This window comes from Oryx dammah, unplaced genomic scaffold, assembly GCF_014754425.2.
Source record: "Oryx dammah isolate SB20612 unplaced genomic scaffold, SCBI_Odam_1.1 HiC_scaffold_12, whole genome shotgun sequence".
Lineage (NCBI taxonomy): Eukaryota > Metazoa > Chordata > Mammalia > Artiodactyla > Bovidae > Oryx > Oryx dammah.
Genome location: NW_024070196.1, coordinates 54,342,655 through 54,362,843, shown reverse-complemented (window position 1 = coordinate 54,362,843; position 20,189 = coordinate 54,342,655). Strand labels below are relative to the sequence as shown.

At 47.4% G+C, this 20,189-nt stretch overlaps 1 protein-coding gene across 1 annotated transcript in view; it reads right to left on the bottom strand.

Moving 5' to 3' along the window:
* The window catches only part of CUX2 (cut like homeobox 2), a 277,314-nt gene that overhangs the window by 95,066 nt on the left and 162,059 nt on the right, over positions 1–20,189 (bottom strand). The window contains exons 2-3 of the mRNA XM_040250610.1: positions 5,405–5,515; positions 1,782–1,829 (exon numbers count right to left, since the gene is read on the bottom strand). Of these exons, the coding sequence (XP_040106544.1) occupies positions 1,782–1,829; positions 5,405–5,515 (159 nt within the window). The remainder of the gene's footprint in view (positions 1–1,781; positions 1,830–5,404; positions 5,516–20,189) is intronic.

Genomic DNA, 20,189 nt, shown 5'->3' with positions numbered 1-20,189 from the left:
AGGAGGAAAACTGCAGCTCAGAGAGGTTAAGGAACTTCCCCCACGCCACACAACTAGTTTAAGATTCAAGCCAGGCCCATCTGAGTCTGATTCACACATACTTTCCACTATACTACACTTGGGTCTTCTCTGACCACTGCCGAAATCTAACGTCTAACTCTTACTCCCATTGAAAGATGATGTAAGTCATGCTGGCTTCCTCTAGGGACAGAAAACCCCCTTCTTTTGGATAAAAAGCCTTGAACACCTAGTTAGGAAAGAGGCAGATTCTGACTCAGGCATAGTGGAGGCCAAAGGAACCTATGCTGAAGGTGACTGATAACAGAAATAAAATAGTAAGGCTTTTAACACACAAAGTAATGTTCTGAACACTCTGTGAGTATTAACTTTGTTCTTCATTCACAACCCTATGGAATAGGTATAATTATTATCCAGTTTTGTAGAGTGTGACACAGAGGCACAGAGACACAAGTAACTTGTGCACAGAGGCACAAGCAACCTGCTTAAGGTCCAACAGTTAGAAACTGGTAGAAGCAGGATTCAAATCCAGGTTGACTCCAGAGTCTGTGCTCTTCACTCCCGAGAAGCTCTTAATGCATCAGGAATTACATTAAATTCTTTCCTTTCATTGTATTTCATCTAATCCTTAGAACAACATGAAAAGATCTGTAGTGCTTTTATTCTCCTTTAACAGATAGGGAAACTGAGGCTCTAAGTGGTTAAGAGAAGCTTTGCCATGCCAACCCAAGCAAGGGGAACGGCCAAGAAAGTAACGCTCTATGTGAGGCACTCAATGCCTGTCTTGGGGCTGGACCAAAGGATCAGCTGCCCGAGAGCGCTTGTGTGCTGAATGCTTCTCACGGGACCGTGAGCTGGCAGATGGGGACCTTTTTTTAAAAAAAAAAAAAAACACAAAGCCATGACAACACATTCCTAACATTATTGGTCTTCTTTCTGGTTTTTTTCCACCCTCTTCCAGCTCAGGCACCTCACAACCAAATGAATCAATACTGGATGGCCCTATAAATAAATAAGCGCATCAGTCAACTCAGTAATAAAATGAAAGGATGAAAAATATGGAAATGAGCGACATTTGTGTAAATCCAGTTATTGTTTACTTTAATATTGCCTTATGTGCTTACTCGGTTCTGAAGAGACATATTTAAAGTAATGTGGCACTTGGTGGACGACAGACTTAAAAATGCCATCTCCATTAAGGGCCAATCCTTTCAGCGTCCTGCCTGAATCCAGGGGAAGACTGAGAAGAGCCCCCTGAAGACAGAATGTTGGAGAAACGGCCCTGCTCTTCCACTCCCCTGACTCAGTGTAACTCCATTCTTTTCCTTGCCAACCTCCTGCGCCAGCCAGACAAGTGGACATTCCTGGAATCCTGGTCACCAAGTCAAGCAAAGAGGAGACACGGGGGAGGTCCAGGTCCATCCCAGGGCTCCAGGAAGGCCAGAGAAACAACTGGCTGAGGACAGCTCAGCTGCTGCCAAAGGAACGAGGGCCCGATGGGCAGGAAAGGATGTGAAAGGAGTAGGTTTTATATACTCCGAGGGTGGGTGGTAGAGAGGATGTCAGAGCAGGCAGCAATCCCACCAAACGGAAACAGAGCACCCTTTCTTATCATGATACTATGGCTGATCTGGAGGGCATGGGCAGTCTACAATGGAGGCAGGGAAGTTTCTCTGCTGCTAGAAACCTCTGACAACCCCAGGTGGGAAAGGAGAGACAGCTAAGGGGTATTTTCGTGACATGCCACAGGCCTTGGGTCTTACCTCAGCTTGGAAGCTTTTTAATACAGGAGCCACCATCTCTCTGATTTCCTGTAAAAGAGATCAGCGAAGAGTTCACTGTGGTGTCAAGTAGCCCCTGCCTGCAGCTCACTGTTGTCCCTCAAATCAGCAAGTGTGTCCCATGGGACTTGCGCTTCATGAGATTTCATGAGGGTTCCTCATATATACACCTATAGACAGACCCAAACACATGCAAAGGGGCCCGGTCAGGTCTGATCGGGACACATCAAGCACAACATCAAGCTTCCTCCCTGCAGGACCCTTCCCACGGTGCACACTGGGAATTTCTGGAAGAGGGAGAGGAAGTAGCATTTCCCAAGTGGATCTGATCATGGAATACTGTTTTATGCAAAGTACCTCACGCGACTGGTGGCTCATCATGGGTCATTCTTTGGAGCTGGGGCTCGAGAGGCTCCGCGCCCTGGGTCATGTTACCAACAGCCCTTCAAGAAAACCTCTGCCCTCCAGGCGCTGCTCGGGAGATGTCTCTGGAGGTTGCCATTTCTGCTTTCCCATTCAGTTGCCCACTCTAGCAAAAACTGCATTTGGCATTTTAGCAACACTGCCCTGTACTGTCACCCCTTCCTCACCAGAAGATGGGGTTTCTGGGGGCTTGGTGGGGTCACCTGTCATGGGACCCAGCACAGAAGAAGGGCTCTGTAAATGCTTGCTAAACTCTATGCCACTGGGCTATCTTCAGAAGGGAGCCTCTTATTTTTGGACCCTAATTTCATTCCTTCCTCAAGGGCCTTTGAGGTTCCCAGCCTCAAGGATGCCCCTGGTGGACTCCCATGAGTTCTCTCCAGCGTGCAAGAGGAAGGTCTTTTAGAACCGAGGGTCCCAAGATCTTGACCATAAATGCTCCAGTTTTCTCTGAGAGCCACTGGTGACTCCTCTAACCACTGTCATCTATGGTCCACAAGAAACCCCTGTGGGAGGAGAACCTGAGGGGGGCTCGAGAGAAGGGAGAGGGAGCGGGTAGCAGAGGAAAGCAGGAAAGGGAAGGGTGCACCAAATACGTATGTCAGGTGAAGAATACATCTCTCAACGGTGAAACAGGATGGTGTTGCTTCTGGAAACAACCCTTCTTCTGGGTCCTGGGAACGCATCCTCACTGTTCTGGGGCCCCCCAGGGCTTCTCAGAGCCACTGACTACTGATATGTGCTGGGGACCTACAGGAGAGGTGTGGGGAGCGCGTGTGAACCTAGGGAATTTATTTGATCAGAAGGAACTGTGAGTGCAGGGGCTGAGCGTGGAAAAGGAAACTTCTGTAGACCCAGGTTGCGGGTGGTAAACTCAAATGCCCACAGAGGCTGGAGGAAGAGGACAGGAGGGAGGCAGGCTGGGCGGCCTGTGGCAAATCTCAGGAGGACACAGCGCCTTTGTAAGGGGGTGGTAGCTGCTCAGCTGTTTCCGATGACTGCTGCATGGGGGCGGAGCCTCTACCAAATGGTCTCAAAAGAGATGGGAAATCCGAGTTTTGGGGTGAAATCAGAGATGCTAAATGTTGATAACTTACTGTAAAATTGGAGAGACTTTTATAGACCAAATAAAACACATCAACAGAAAACCTCTGGACTGGGTTTCAGGAAATATTGGAAGGGGCTTATCTCCTCTGAATTTACAGAAAGGGACACAGGGGCTCTGAGAGGTGCTGACTGTTGAAGGTCCCAAAGCAAGTGAGTGGCACAGTTGGAATTACAATGCAGGTCAACAGATTCTCCGAACGGGCTCTGTTCACAAACCCCCACTCATATGAATTTAGGGGATTCAAATCTGAGAACCGTGGTGAGGTCGGTGGGACTTTGGACCAGTGCCAACTCTTTCTAGACGCCCACCACCCTTTCTGTCTGCTTAACCCCTGGGGGAAACCAAGCCCAGGCACCCAGCAGGAGGTGAGCTGGGTACCAGCCAGATGATGTTCTTAAATAAAGTCTTGGCATGACTCTCCCCCATCAGGAGAGACTAGTTCCAAAAATGAGAATTTTCAGAGGCGCGACTATAATAGGAATGGAAACTTATTCCTCCTAATTACATAATTGCATAATTATGCAGTATTAAAATTATGTAAGCTGAACTCAGAGGCTTAAAACCTGGCCTGGATTTCCCTTATCACCTGGGGGCTCCCATGTGGCCTGGGGGAAGGAGGTCTAAATGGTGGGCTGTGGAGTTTTGTGGCCATTTCATCTCTGCTTCCCAGAGACTGGACTCAGAGACAAAGCTTTTGGTTTTTTCTGGCAGAAAAACTGGTTTAAAGACCAAGCTGTTCTCTGTTCTAAGAGGGGAAGGAAGGATGCTCAGAATCTCCCCATGCCTTCTTAGGTCCTAGTCAAACACAGGACTCGACTTGGTCTTTCTAAAGCTGTAACATGGAAGACACGGAGATCTGAGATTCCCGCCCCATCTCCAAGTGCACTCTCTCTCCGCTCCCAAACCTGATTCCCCCCAGACTTGCTCCAGGGACAAGTCCTAACTAGAACCTACTTCCCACTCTTGCCTTGAAAAATCAAAGACATTTATGACATGTGAGGAGGATTTCACAACTAAGAGACCAACCCCTCTGAGTTTATGTGGCCTGATTTCTGGGTAGCCTGCTTCTTCTCCATCTTTCTGTGGCCCCTTCCTCCATCAGCAAGATGGCAACAGGACTCCTAGGTGATTCCAACAGGCAGAATGGAATCACCATGTCTAAGTCTAACATTAATACCTTTGTAATGGCAGACCCTGTTTGGTTCTCCTCCAAGATCCAGGCCACCTGAGTGGGCAGAGAGCTGAGTGGGCTGAGATAGAGAGCTCCACCCTCTGTTGACCACAGAGAGGCACGGCTGGCTTTGGGAATGGGCCGGGTATCTGTTTCCCGTTTTCATGGCTCTGACGTGTCACATCCCTGCCAACATTATATGGAGTCAGGAGGTTTTTTTCTTCCTATTTGCATTTATTTCCATCATTAAAAAAAAAAAAAACTTGAGGAGCAATGGGGGGCCTGATAGAAGAGGAAAAAAAATTCACACATTCACCCCTGTGAAGAAAGAAATGTGTCCATTCTTGTCTTTTTCCCTGTGGGACTCTTACATTGTGGGGGCTGGTCATTCACTGGACCACCCTCATAGCAGCTGGGAAAGACAACGCTGGTGGCTGGAGTTGCAAAGGAAGAGGTGAAGAATGAGGCACATTTATGGGGGATGGGTGCCACTTTCAGAGCTGGGAGATTAAGGGAAGGGCTGGAGAGGGTGATCGTCTACAGCCACCATCCCCCAGACGCCAACAGGAAAGCAAAACAAAATCAGGAACTCGAGACAAATTGTCTTTGCTGTCAAGGCCAAGCATCTGACTTGGACGTTAATGTGGGGAGAAAATGGATGTTGTACACAGCCCTCAAAAACAGTGACTTCTGTGGAGAGCGTCCTGCTCTTACTCTAGACAGCACTGCTGAGTGCCACTATACGAAGAAACGCGGAGACGTTGAGGGTTGTAATTTTTCTTTGTGGCTAATTAGCTTCTTTTCTTGTTAGTCACTTATGTCTATAGTTTTCAAAATATAGTTTGAACGGAGAAAAATCTGCATTCCTACTGAGTTAATTCTATAACAGCAACTATACTGTACCTCAGGTACATTTTTCTTAAATTCCCGGCGGAGTTCAATTAAATGTTTATGAGAATGTTCACTCTCCTCCTGCCGTGCAGACAGCTCGGAAGCGACGGAATTAAGCTCCTTCTGGAACAATAAAAAAAAAAAAAAAGGAGAGAGAGAAAAGAAAAAGATTTTTTTTTCCTCCTTTTCCTTTTTAATCATTGTACAAAACAGCATTCCAAACAAGTTTTCTTAACTTACAAAAAAGCTGAGAAAAGACAGGATATTGACTCCTGGCACAAATGAATAATTTACGAAACTGGGGATGCAACCGAAAAAAATCCAGGACAGCTTTTTTTGCTTGTCAGAAGTCAGGCCAGATCAATACTCTCCTATAAAGTTGGGTGGAGTTGTTTTTTTTCATTTCTTCCTTACGCCTCTGCCCCACCTCTTAAATTTCCAAGGGAGTGATGGCATAAGCTTGTCAGTAACTGTAGAAAACATCTCCAAACCGTGTCAAAATAGTAAAGTGCGGCATATTGTATGGGCATATTATAGTGTAAGAAAGTGCTGTCGACAGCTTTCATATATCAGAGGTGGGAACCGTTCCAACTATGACTTACTCACACTTAAGGGTTCATAAATACGCCTTTTAAGATATAGATGGCTTTTTAATTTCAGTAGATTTTGGAAAAATGAAGGTGCCAATAAGAAGCAAGATGACCTTTTGTGTATCCTGCAGTAAATCATTTAAGGTTCACTTCAAGTATAAGAAATATTTCATTGAAGACTGCTGGATTCAGAGCAAAGGACTGGAAGCAGCCTTGCCTGCTTATGTGGAATGAAGGTTTCAGACGAGGTTTTTACAGGATGCACCAAGGAGGGAAAAAAAGAGTGAGGGATGGAAGTGGGGGACGCTCCAGCTCACACATGACAGACAATGTCTGCTGGTCGTACATGTATATTTGATCACCCCTCTCGCAGCTTTCTTCACTTTAACGGTGGCAGTTTCACAAGGGGAGTACAATTCACCATGAGTTGTCATGGATTTCATTTGCATAATTCAAGAAATGCTCTGTTTATGTGGTCTGCTGCTTTCTTGCACCATCCCGAGATGGGCTTTTTTCTGGACCATAACTCGAGGAGCATTTCTGTATATATCACCCGATTATATTTGCAGCAATCAAGCCCCATAATTTCCTAAATCCGGTGATGCAATAAATTTCTGCAATCAGATTTATTAAAAACACACACGCAGATGCGAGAGTGTATTTCGAGGGTGAACTCTTTAATCTAACATATGTATGACGAGGCCTGGTACCGTGTTGAAAGACCCCATTTGTCATCGCTAATATGCATTCATCTTGCACACACAATGAAACACTTTTACCATTAGATAATGAAATAAAAGTACTATTAACCCGCTGCAAATCCTTTTCCCTCTAAGAGACAAAATGCATGGTAATTGTCTTATATCATGTCTGAGCGTCGGTAAATCTGCTCAATAGCAGTTCACCATAGCACCATAAACCTCATACCCACTGGAGGCTAGAGCGTCTACCCTAAACCCAGAACAAGTGCCTCTGCCTATGGAGCTTTTGGGAGAAATCAGGGAAGGACTTTCTATTTCTGGAGAAATGTCTAACTTCTTTGGAGAATCATGAGACTAGGAGGGAGAAGGTCGAGGCAAAAAAAAAAAAAAGTCATTAAAATAGAGGGGCAAGAGACTTGGAAGCGTGGTGCTCTCCAAGGTGCTGAAATCAACTCTATGCACAGCACTGGTTGCACCAACTCCAAGGCACAGGGACTTCTAGTCCAAACGTCCCATTGAATTATTGAGTCAGGTAAGGAACAAGGTGTCATGGGAGAGGAGAGAGAGGAAACAGCAACAATTTCTGACAGTCTACCAAGGTGATAAATAGAGAAAATAAGGAGATTTCTGGTTTATCATCATTTAAAAATAACTGCAGTTTCCAATGAAGAAACCACAGTTGACTGTGACCAAAATATCAGATGACTAGAGAGAGATCTGTGTTTGCAGCAACAGGAATGATTAAAGGTAGGCAAAACTCAACTAGGTGGTGCAGCCAGGTGGACAGACCCTCACTTGGCAGGAGGGAAGGAACCAGAATGTCACGGTCAACTGAGTTGTGGCAGGATGCTCACAGTTTTTCTTAGTTTTTCTCATCTGTCTTGAAGATAAAGGTGTGATTTTTACATTGCTACAGGACAAACAGAACTGAGACTTGGGTTAACATCACACGATTTAGAATGATCATATATCTGACACAATGTTCTTATCTCTGGGATACTAACTCTCCCAGCATCCCAGCAACCTCATGGGGGTTGATCTTTGACTCCTTATTTAAAACATCAAACCCAGGTTCCAAAAGGAAATCTCAGAGCAGGATAAGTCCAACTGTCTGATGTGCTGTACCAGACAATGACGCCGTGCAAGTGCACAGGCTCCCTCGCCCTAACCTCCCAGGCTGCCAGTGGGTACAGATCTGTCTGCTGCATGCATACTGTAGACAGAGCAGAGTGAGACTGGATGTGGAACATCAGTAGGCCTCCAACTCCAGCCCCCCAGGCAAGCCCAGCTCTTGGTGTCTTTCCTGTTCATCCCTAGAGGAGCAGATGATGTGTCTGATGTCCACGTTCTTCCCCACAGTGTCTTACATCCATGTTCATCTTTCAACCCTGAATTCTTGCCGCTTTTCTATGGTAAGTACACACCACCACCACCAACAGTAAATAATCATCGTGCTTTGTGCTAAGTCGCTTCAGTTGTGTCCGACTCTTGGCAACCTGATGGACCGTGGCCCACCAGGCTCCTCTGTCCATGGGATCTTCCCAGGCAAGAATACTGGAGAGGGTTGCCATGTTTCCCAACCCAGGGTTCAAACTCGCGTCTCTTATGTTTCCTGCCACTAGCGTCACCTGGGAAGCCCAAATAAATAATCACAACTATCACTTACTAGGTCCTTACACCTACCAGGCAACATGCTAAAGCTCCTTATATACATCATCTCATGTGGTGGACACATTAACATGTTGTAAGTTGATTCAAGCAGGGACTAAGAAACAAATTATAGTCCTAAGAACTCAGGTGTGAATTATCTCCTTGGTGGATTATAAAGGCAAAATTAAAATGTCCTGCTCTTCACTGGGCTTCTGTTCCTTCCTCACTAGCTGGGGGATGTTCAGGGAGCTGTTTTTAAATGTTATAAACATGTAAAGCATCAAGCACATTACTAATTGTTCAACAAGTGTTGGTTGATATTAAACTTAGATAAACTGAGAGCTCAGAGAACAACCCCCTAGATCAGTGATGCTACGAGTTCTGGATTTCACAGGTTGGTAAAAATCTCACACCCCTTGTTTTTATTGTTCAGTTGCTAAGTTGCGTCTGATTCTTTGCAACCCCATTGACTGCATCATGCCAGGCCTCCCCGTCCGTCACCATCTCCCGGAGTTCACCCAAGTTCATGTCCACTAAATTGGTGATGCCATCCAATCATCTCACCCTCTGTCATCCCCTTCTCCTTTTGCTTTCAATCTTTCCCAGCATCACACCCCTGCCCCCAAATAAAAAGATGACAGAGTATTGCCAAGTTTTACTCTAACAGGCAAAGAAAATAAAAAACTACTCCCTCCCACCCTAAAAGACAAGACTATTTAAACATTAACAAAGCAAGACGACCAATGAGAGAATTGACAAGTCTTTTAAAATAAACGTATTTAAATTTAAAAAAAGCTCATAGCACTGTATTTATTTTGAAGGAATATAAAAAACTCTCATAAACATAAACCAGCACCCGTCTGAAGTTGAGTTTTAGAAATAAGTGTCTGAACTCCCAGGCACATACACAGCTTGCAGGGCCTCTTTGATGACCAAGCAGAACTTGGGATCCTCTCCCACCCGGCCCCCAGCCCCCAGCCCTAGGGGAGCCGTGATTAACACAGCTCCAGACTTTGGGCCAGGCCCAGGCGGGGAGAAGACTCATCTGATTAACTGGCCATCAGCAGCAGACAGACAGCCCGGAGCCCGGCGCAGACCATTCAAATAATGATCATCATAAACAGCCCATTTGCAACTAAAAAGAAATAATTTTAATGAGCTTGGAGCAGATGATAGATGCAGCTGAGGCTCGGGCCAGTGTGCAGAAAGAAAGGGAGCCGGGACTGAGCTGCATCCAGGACCAGGGGCAGCAGGAAGAGGTTGGGGTAAGGGAAGAAGGGCTCTTCTAATGGAACCTACGTCTCTGCTGCTTGTCTACACGAAACACCCACTGTCTGGGAAGTGCTCCTAACTCTGAGAGGGTCTGCCATCACCTTGCTGGGCAACCTTGGAGCTTCCCAGGCACGCAGGGTCTTGGAACATATGAGCCAGAAGGAACTTTTGAGGCTGTCCAGTTGATCACTGCCTGAACTTCAACCATACATACCACTCTGCATGCATTCTGCCATATTGATATTCCACATGAATTAAACAAAGTCCTTGGTATTTATATTCAAACTGATTCATTTCTTTGTTTTTGCATAACTTTAAATTCAATTTTAGGCTCAAATTTTTTACACCCTTACATATCTTGCTCAGACAGATACACAGAATATTCACATTCTGAGCACCTTGGAAGGCTCTCTGTGCCCTCTCCTAGTCAGTACTCCCTAAAGGTAACCATCGTTCTGACCCTAGCGTCATAGATAAATTTCGCCTGTTTTTGACCTTTATATAACAACCGCTTCTTTTTTTTTTTTAACCTAAATAAGTACATTTGAAAAGGAAATTCTTTTTATCACGAGAGGACCCGATGCCATGAACAGATGGTAGTCTTTAAAAGTACAATGAAAACAAAGCATTGCTGTTTGTCTTTGTTATAAACGGAGGTTGGCAAGTGCTAGGGAAGTGTTAAAGGGAAAGCCTTTCTTCCTGTTCGAATGAGAAGGAACGGGAGGCCACGGAGAAGGGATCGCCGCTGCTCCTGACACAAGCCGATCCCTTCTGAGTCAGGACTACCTGCGTCGTCTCACGTCCTGTCAGTGGAGGTATGCCTCACACGTCAGCTAACACGAATTGAATCTGATTCTCCCATCGTAGAGATGAGGAAACCAAGGCGAAAACCCTTAGATCACCTGCCCAGGCTGCACAGCTGGTTAAGAGGGCAGGATGGCTCTTGGGTGGTAATGGAAAACTGGTGGATATCTATGGGCCCAGCAAGTAAACATTCTCTGTTCAACTGTGTTTCCCTAAACAGGAAGAATCTGGAATCTTACAAGAATAACTATAGTTTTGAAAGAAATGTAACACAGGATCTTGACCTGAAGTGTCAAGGGGGCATAAAGCTCTGAGCTAGATGCTATGCTCCTATAGGGGAGACACACATAAGACACATCTAGGGACTTCCCTAGTGGTCCACCTTGGAGGGCGGGGGACGTGGGTTTGGTTCCCGGTTGGGGAACTAAGATTCCACCTGCTGCGGAGTAACTGGGTTAGTGCACTGTGACTAGAGAGCCCACATGTCACAACAAAAGATTTGGCATGACCCAACTAAGACCCGACGCAGCCAAATAAATTAAAATATATATATACCCTTTAAAACAGCAGTCCCCAGCTTTTTTTGGCACCAGGGACCAATTTCAAGGAAGATAATTTTTCCATGGATTGGGGCACAGAGATAGTTTCAGGATGATTCAAGCACGTTACATTTATTGTGCACTGTCTTTCTAATCTAATGACGCCACTGATCAGACAGGAGATACTGGTCTGCAGCCCGGAAGTTGGGGACTCCTGCATATGCAAATCAGTCCCCCCAGCATGTGCTTACCCTCTTATCGGCTCCAAAGACACTGCTACAGTCACTCGGACAATATGCCCCTAATACCAACTCTGAGAAGAGATCACGCAGTGATTGTTGGGGATTAGGGGCGAAGGAAGCAAGGACCTCACTTACTCCTTTACTTTGAAGGGGTTAAAACAGTTCCTCAACATGTCCCTCCCCTGCTCAAAATCTATCTCTGGCTCTCCACTGCTCTAGAACAATCACCACACTCCCTATCTGGGTGTCACTGGGTCCCTAGTCCTTCTCGCATTTTCCCATCTCTTTGTTTCCTTCTCAACCAGACTGAATTCCTTGCATAAACCCAAAGGCAGCAGGGTCTCCCAACTTCTTGGCTCAACAGACTTAATTCCTTCAGCTCTGATGACCTCGCTCTTTCTTTGCAGTTGATCTTTCTCATCTTTTGTGCCTTGGCTTAAATGTCCCCTCTTCCAGGAAGGCTTCCTGGATCCTCCTCTCCAAGTCTGGGCATCATCTTTGTGCCCCTGTTATCCCTTTCTGATATCTGCCACCAGATTTTATTTTTAAAGCCCTAGAGCCTTTTCTCCACATGAAACTTTAAACAGACATTCCTTATAGAAAATAGCTCATGGCTAAAACGTACACTGTCTATATATATATGCTAGTATTTATGGAATGTGCTAAGCAATTTATGTATATTATCTCCTGTAAGGATACATGGGTGAAGTGGCAGTTGAGATTCCAGGCCAAGTCTGGAAAAAAAGGATGACCAGTGATTATGACTTTCAATACAGTCACCAACTGCCCCCCAAAAAACCTGGAGCTCTGCTTTCTCTTTACTGCAGGGAGATTAAACTAGCGATGTTGTACATTCATCCACCTATCCACCCACCCATGATCTCCAGTGTGCTGGGCATTAGATAAGAGAAATGAAAACAATGAATCAGATACTGTCTATATCCTTTAAGAGCTCTGAAACCAAATAAGACAAGTTAGGGCATAAGTAGTTCTGGTAAAAGGGACAAAGGACATCCAGTTAAGACATCACCTCCAGAGCAGAGGTGGAGGAGAGTGAAACCCTGACTTACGCCCTGAATTGCCTCTGTGTGGGTATGGAAACTGATGGGGCAAGGGAGAGGTAAGTGTTTTACCTACTTCTACTAATTAAATCCAGTCATTATGTGGTTCCCAACTTGGGCAGGGGCTGCTAGGGCCTAGTATGTTACCCAGGCTGGAAGCCCTTTATCCAACATCCATCCTATCACCCAACCAACCATTCATTTATCCACTCATTTCACTCAACCATCCATTCATCCATCTATCTAACAGATCATCTATCTTCCAGCTGATCATCCAACATCCATCTACCCAATCACTCACACCCAACCAGCCATCAGCCCATCATCCATCCACCCATCCAATCACACATCCATCCACTCATCCATCTATCTATTTATCCATCCATCCATTCCCATCTAATCATCCATCCAATTAACTACTGAGCCCCAGTTCTGTCCCAGGTACAGTGCTAGGGACTAGTATACAGAAATTAACCAATATAGCCCCTGTCCTTGAGGAATGTACAGTGCAGTGGAGGTGACAGGTCAATTTCAACACTGTGTGTCAAAGTACAACATGAAAAGTACAAATAAAGTATGATGGGGACACAGAGAGCAAGGTGTCTTGCTGGAATTGACATAAAGAGTCACCAATGCGGGAACAAGTGACCTGAGTTCACAGGATGAGCTGGTTAAGAAGCTAAGCATCCCACACAGAGGAAATGAGATTATTGTGACAGTCCCCTAACTGGACTCTTTGTTCCTGCCTTTAGTGTTTTTCTTAACATGTATCACTATCAAACACACTGGGTGTTTTATTTATTAGAATGAAAACTCCAAGATAGCGAGACAGAGATTATGGGGCTTCTTATCCTCAGTGCCTAGAACAGTTTCTATTTTTTACATAGTAGGCACTTTAGAAATGCTTGTTAGTCAAATGAATGAATGAATGATATGTGTCAGAAGCCCTGAAACAGCCTGGTCTGTCTGGGGAACAATGATAATATTCAGGGACCACAGACCTGTGTCCAAATTCTGGCTCTGACTCCCCCACTAGCAGTATGACAAGATATTCAACCTTAGTTTCAGTGTCCGTAAAACGGGGATAAAAATTTGTGCCCAAAGGGTTACTGAGAAAATCTCTTGAGAACCAGACTGTAAGTAGGTAAAGTGCTTGGCACAGTGTCTAGGATCTTCAGCGCTCATACTCTTTTCAGTGGTATGTCAGTCCTTTATGGGTGAGGACTGTGCCCGTCCTGTTCACAACTGTAGCCACAAGTTCTAACTAAATGCCAGCTGCATGAAGGCACTCAAAAAGCACTTGAGAGTGAAGGACTGTTAGTAGATATAAGCAGGCGAAGCGCTTTGTGGCAGGAGCAAGGTGCAGTCCTCTATGAGGCGCCGAACAACCCACACTGCATCTCAGGTCCATGGAACCATTCCGGGCTTTGCCATCAGGGTCTCAGGCTAACACCGAGGAGGGTTTCTGGGGATGCTGTTGGGCATGATGGGAATGCTGCCTTCAGAGTGGCCCTAGAGGTAGGCCCTAGGGGACTGGGGGATGACCTGGGACAAAGGGCACATGCTGGCTGGCCATGAGCAAGGAGACAAGACGGATGGCTCTGTAGCCCGCTGAGATGGATAACTGAGCCTCGGCTGAGAGACAGACCGGGTTACCAGAGTCATCCATCACTCCCTGTATCGTATGTAAATTTCAGATGCCAAGATGTATTGGGCCAATTATCTGACAGCCAGGGCAAGGGGCGGTGCCTATGAAAAACAGCTCTTAGCCAAGCTGGCTTTACTGAATTCCATCAGCTGGGCCGGGGTGACAGACAGTTCACACTTGGGTCACAGAGCCCACTGACAGGACTGTGGCCAAACCATGAGGCCTGGGTGTGTGGGTGAGGCTGCCAGCAACTGCTAAGCAAACTCCCAGGCAGTGATAATAACAACGGTATAATAACTGTCCCACAGAGGGTTTTCTAGGTCCATGTTCACTGGCATACAAAGGTTCATTTAGTTTTCCCAGCAGTGCTTGGCATGCAGTGGATGCTCTAGAAACATCTGCTGAGGGAGCAAATGAATGGTCCTGTGAGGCAGGTACCATTTTACACGTGGTACCTGTGGAGCAACAAAGCCACTTGCCAAGATCACACTTTCTTTTGGATTCTTTCCTCCAGATGCTCATGGGGCAAACTTTCCCTGACCTGTGTGTTCCAGACAAGGACTCATGTGGCCTGAAGATCAGGAGCACGGCTGGGCCTGGTCAATCTGTCTGTCTGTCCACCTGTCCATCCCTCCATCCGTCCACTTGTGCAGTTACTCAATGATAATTTAAATGTCTACAATGCTACCCAAAACAAGTCAGACCCAAGTCCTGCCTGCACGGAATATTCGGTCCTGTAGGGCACACAGACAACTAAAACTGTGGCCCACCAGACTTCCCTCGAGACTCCCAAAGTTCTGGTTTCATCGTCAATTTGCTTGTAGCTGGAGGCAGCCCAGAGCCCACGCTGGGCAGGCAGAGTGGGTTCAAGTCCAGACGTTCTTACTGGCTCTGTGAGTCTGGGCAGACCCCTGGCCTCTCTGCACTGAGGATTTACTGTAACAAGGAGTCATGGCATGTCTTCCCTCTCGGGGGTGCAGGCGGGGTGACAGGTCTGTGGCCAGCAGGGGACCCAGGGTGCAGGAGGTGCTGGGGTGCTCAGGGGCCACAGCCAGCCCTGAGCCCTGAAGAGGCAGCAACCCTCCCTACCCTGGTACTGGGCTGAGCCCAGGGCTGCAGCGTGGACGCTGCTCTCACTAGCAAACCCTGGCCGCTTGATTTGCCACTTCTCATCCTCTCTGCCACTACCATCTGGGTGACCAGAGGCGCCTCCGCAGCGGGCGCCCCACTGTGGCCTCGCCCTCCTAGAGCCCTCCCCATCAGCAGCCACAGGGATACGGTTAACCCCAAGTCACATCCTGTCCCCCCTCTGCTCAAATTCTTCCATAGCTCTCCCCTGATTCAGCATCGAGGCCAAACTGCTCATCTCAGTGTCAAGGGCCCACAGGACTTATTTCTGTCCTCACTTCCTTCTACTCTCCTCTCAGTCATTCACCAGCCACACAGGATCTTTGCTGACTCCTGAACACATTTAGCACATTCCTGCCACAGGGCCTTTGGAGTGGTTGTTCCCTCTGTCTGAAATACTGTATTTTTTTCATTCCACATGGGTCTTTTTCTTGCCTCCTCCGAGTCTCAGCTCTTATACCATCTTCTCACAAAAGCCAGTCCTATCTACCATCCTATTTAAAAAAGCAAGCAAGCACCTCCTCCTACCTCACCCGCTCTTCTCTCTGCTTATTTCTCTAAATGGCAGTTGTCATCAACGCATTTATGTAGCTACTGCCCTATTTATTTATTGCCTTGAGTGTCAGCTCCAGAAGGACATGGGCTTTGTTTGGGTCACTGCTGTATCCCTGATGCTTGGTACATAGTAGGTGCTCAACGTTTGTTGAATGAAAGAATGAATGTATGAATAAAGGAAAAATGAAAGACATGCTGGCCACGCCCGGCCCCAGACCTCTCCCCTCAGCACCTGCACCCCCATTTCCAAGGTCCCACCCCCACCCCCAAGCATCAGCCAGGAAAACAAGCCAGTTCCTGCTGCAGGCGGGACCTGGGGGTGGCTGTCCTTGAGAGAGGATGCCAATCAAACACCTAATTATCTCGCCACGAACCCGGGAGCCACATCCGATCACTTCCTCCCGCCCTTGATTGCTGCTTTATATCCTGGAGTTCTCAGATGCAAAACCTTGCGGTGCCAGGAAAACAAGGCAGCACCGCCCCCACTCTGCGTGACGGGCCAGGGACCCCGCCATCTCCTCTCGGGGCTCACACAGCCGGTCCAGCTGGGTGAGCTGGCCGGGCAGCTCCTCTCCGTGCTCTTCCCTCTCCTTGTTAAAAAGGGGGAGGGGTCACATCGAGGAATCACTCAGTCACTCATTTCAGTGTTTACTGAACACCTACTATGTGCCACGCCCTTGCTAGGTGCCACAGTGGTGCTTACGCATCATATCTCAGGAACTAAGTGGTAACGTTTCATGTCGGCCTATTGCCCTAGCTCCTCTTTTAACCCCTTTTGCAGGCAGGGAAATCAAGTCTCAGAGAGATGGCAACACTCATCCATGACAACAGTCAGGCAAAGGCAGACCTGGGCCTTGTATCCTGGTCCCCTCTTCTCCAAACCATGGCACCAATGCCAAAGTTTGTGCCATTCTAACATCATTTCTCAGAATAGCCTCTTTTTTGAAGTGGAGGAGGAGACTGGGCATTGGAAGAAGCTCTGTGGGAAGAAAGCGCCTGCTGTGTGCTAGGTGAGGGTCTAGGGGCCTCGAGCAGCTCAGTGGTGGAAGATGATGATCACACGTAATGTTCGCGACGTGTCCTGGGGGAAGTGCACTGGGAGAGAGCTGCAGCTAACAGGAGAATATGGCGCCAGCACCCGGGAGCAGCACTGGAGGAGGAAGGAGCCGAGGGCAAAGGCGTGGAGTGGAAAATCCAGGCTGTGCGGGGGAGTGGCTGCCCACCTGGACGCACGGTAGGAATTCACGTGGATTTGGGTTGGAAAGCTGTGAGATCAAGGCAAGCAGGAATTGGAAGCCACAGGGGCAGGGCAATGAGCCTGGGGCCCCGGAGAACAGAAATACCACCTCCTGCTATGCATCGAGTGGGTGAAGGTGAGCGGGGGCAATAGGCAGGAGAGATGGGGGGTGGATTTTAAGGACCCCCTGGAAAGAAACTAATGCCATTTGGCAACTGGGAGGATCAGCCAGAGAAAGTTGTTTTTTTTTTAAAGGAGACTTTCAAACTTTAAAAAAATATATATTTCTTTTGCCTGCACTGGGTTGAGGCTCACAGGATCTCTGTGTGGCACTTGGGCTTCTTAGTTATGGCAGGTAGGATCTACTTCCCCAGTCAGGGATCAAACCTGGGCCCCCTGCATTCGGAGCACAGAGCCTTACCCACTGGACCACCAGGGAAGTCCCAACCAGAGAAGGTTGAGGGTAAGACAGAAAGAGGAAAACCCTCAAATAAGGGGCAGCAGGGCAGGCCAAGGAGGGCTCTACCCCAGGAGTCCTCACGTCCTCCACTACCTGTCCCCTGATTTGCTATTGCCGTTGGCCAGTCCTCCTGCCGCCCACGGTTTCATTGGTTAAATAAGGGCCGGGCTGGCTGAGTGGTTACTGAGAGGACCTGAGAAATCTGTAGGTGCAAATTCTCCCTGAACAAATGGGAGGAATTAGTGTTTAACAAATGCCCTGTGCAAACTAGTTTGTAAGCATGAAGATAAACATTTTTAAGGACAAATATTTTGTAGGGGTCACGAGGAGGAAAAGGGAGCCAGAGTTCACATGAAAAGCTCCCCTTTTTGCTGCTGTTCCTAATCCACGGGGACACACCCCTTAAAACCTGTCCTCACTTGGATGCAACTCATACATCGCGGCTCTCCTTTCTAGGGTTGGAAGACATATGCTGAGTGATGCCATCTCCAGGAAGAAGTCCCACACTGAATAGGGGTTGCCCAGGCAGGGTCGCCTGTGGGTCCCTAGTTGCCTCCTACTAATCAGATGATCCCACGTCTGAGTCCCTTGTCCCGGCCTATCACCAACATCTCCATAAAAAGTCTAATTGGCTGCTTCCTGTCCAGGGTGTGCGTCTTATTTCACACCAAATTGTGTAAGGTCCTTGATATACAATTCTTCTGCTTCCAGTGAAATGGAGGGAAGGGAGGAGGGAGAGGAAGAGAAAGACTACATTTCATTTTTGAATCAACAGTCCTTTCGTCTACCTACATTTTATTAAAATGTTCATCATCCACATTATGTGCATTTCCCACAGAGCCGACTTTAATTACCTGAAGCTGTACCCAGGCTCCCTGCCTGCCTTGGTGGCATAGTAAATAAAGTGACGGACAGGAAGGCCTACCTGACCAGGTACTGCCCCGACCAGGAAAGTTCAAGGACAAGACACTAACTCTTCCTGCAAAAGGGGATGTCCTTTCCTTTTCCCAAACCACAAAAGGCCACGTCCCAAAACAACACAGGTGAGACCCTTCTCTGCAAATGTTCTCTCCTCAGATCCAAGGAGACGTTCATCTCTGCATTTGGAAGCATAACAGAATTTCCCCCCACCTACAGACACACACAGTCTGTACAGAATTGAATTTTACTGTATTTATTGACTAGGGGAAAACTGGAGAATGACAGAATGGCCCATCCTGGACCAGCCTTTCTGCAGAGCCTAAAGAGGCCCAGGACGCAGGATACTCATTTTCCCAGTCTACGGGCCTATGGAGAGACCGAGGAATGCGGGCTGGGTTCAAATCCTGATTCTGCCACTCTCTCTAGCTGGGAGATCTTAATGCCTGAGCCTCAATTTCCTGATTTGTAAAATGGGGGTGACGCTCGTGAGCAACGTCTCAGCTGGAGATGCAGGTTGGACTTCAGGCTGAGCTTCCTAGAAGGAGGACTGAGGAACAGTGCCGATTCTGGGCAGGGCAGCGGCTCTGCAGCCCTGGGTTCCAGCTTCCCTGTTTCTTTTGTGAGCTTTGATCTGGCCAAGGCACTGCCCCTCCCCGAGCCTCCATTTCCCCACTTGCAGCATGAGGATAATAATAAGAAGAAATGAATCCCAGGCACATCTCACTCTTAAATACCTCTAACTGTCCAGAAATAATAACCGCCCCTGCCGCCGCCTTCGTCCAAGCTGCCATCATCCCTCGCCTGGACTATTTCCGGGGCCTCTTTCCTTCCCTCCCAGCTCCCACCCTTACCTGCTGCAGTCCAATTTCCAGGCAGCAGCTGGAGTGTGCTGTTCAAAACATGAATCAGCTCCTGCCTCTTCCTGGCTTGAAACTCTTCCATGATTTATTTGTCTTGGGCTTAAGGGTGGAATCCAGTCTCCCCCACGACAGCCTAGAGTGCAGCCACTGCTCAAGGTTCCAGTTCAGGTGTGCTGGACGTCTCTCCCCAAACCTAAGCATTCCAGACACTCTGATGGCTCCTATCCCTCAACATGCCAGCCTCTCTTCCACCCCTTGGGGCATCTGCCCAGGCAGTTTCCTTTATCTGCAATCCCTTCCCATTCTCCCAACTCTGGCACTCCTTAGTGGGGGTCATGCTTGCCCCTACCCCAAACCCTAAAGCAGATCCACCCCCTCCTTGCTTCTGTTTGACAGAGCATCCATCAGCATGTACACAGACAAACTGAAACTAAAAGCTCCAGGAGGGCAGGACTTGTGTTCTCTGTGTTTCCAGCACCTGGGTCCATGCCTGGTGTAGAGGAAAGCTTAATAGATACTTTCTGAATGAGTATTCACTTCACTGAATTTCTCTGCACATCAAATGAATATAAAGAACATGAAGAGACTTTGATAGCTACAAATGCTTCACACAAATAAAACAAAAATAACAATTCCCTAAGAATAGAAATATTAATACCTTACTTTGGAGGCAGGGATGAGTGAGAATAAAGAGGAAAGAAAGAATGAGAATAAAGAGGAATGAAAATAGAAAAGTAAGGGTGGGAGAAAATTCAGGATTAATGAGATGGAACTAGTGAGTCCCCCACCAGAAGACAGTTTGGGGGTGTTCTCCCACCACCCCTGCGAGGCTGCATTGCTGCCTGACAAGTTAGCATGTCCTGATAGTTCAGAGCCTGGGAAAGTCTGTTGTTGTTTAGTCGCTAAGTCATAGTCGACTCTTTGTGACCCCATGGATTGTAGCCCGCCGGGCTCCTCTGTCCATGGGATTTCCCAGGCAAGGGCACTAGAGTAGGTTGCCATTTCCTTCTCTAGAGGATCTTTCTGACCCAGGGATTGACTCTGAGTCTCCTGCATTGGCAGGTGGATTCTTTACTGCTGAGGATTACTTGGATGAAAATTCGTTCACATTTTAAAGCCATATTCTTAA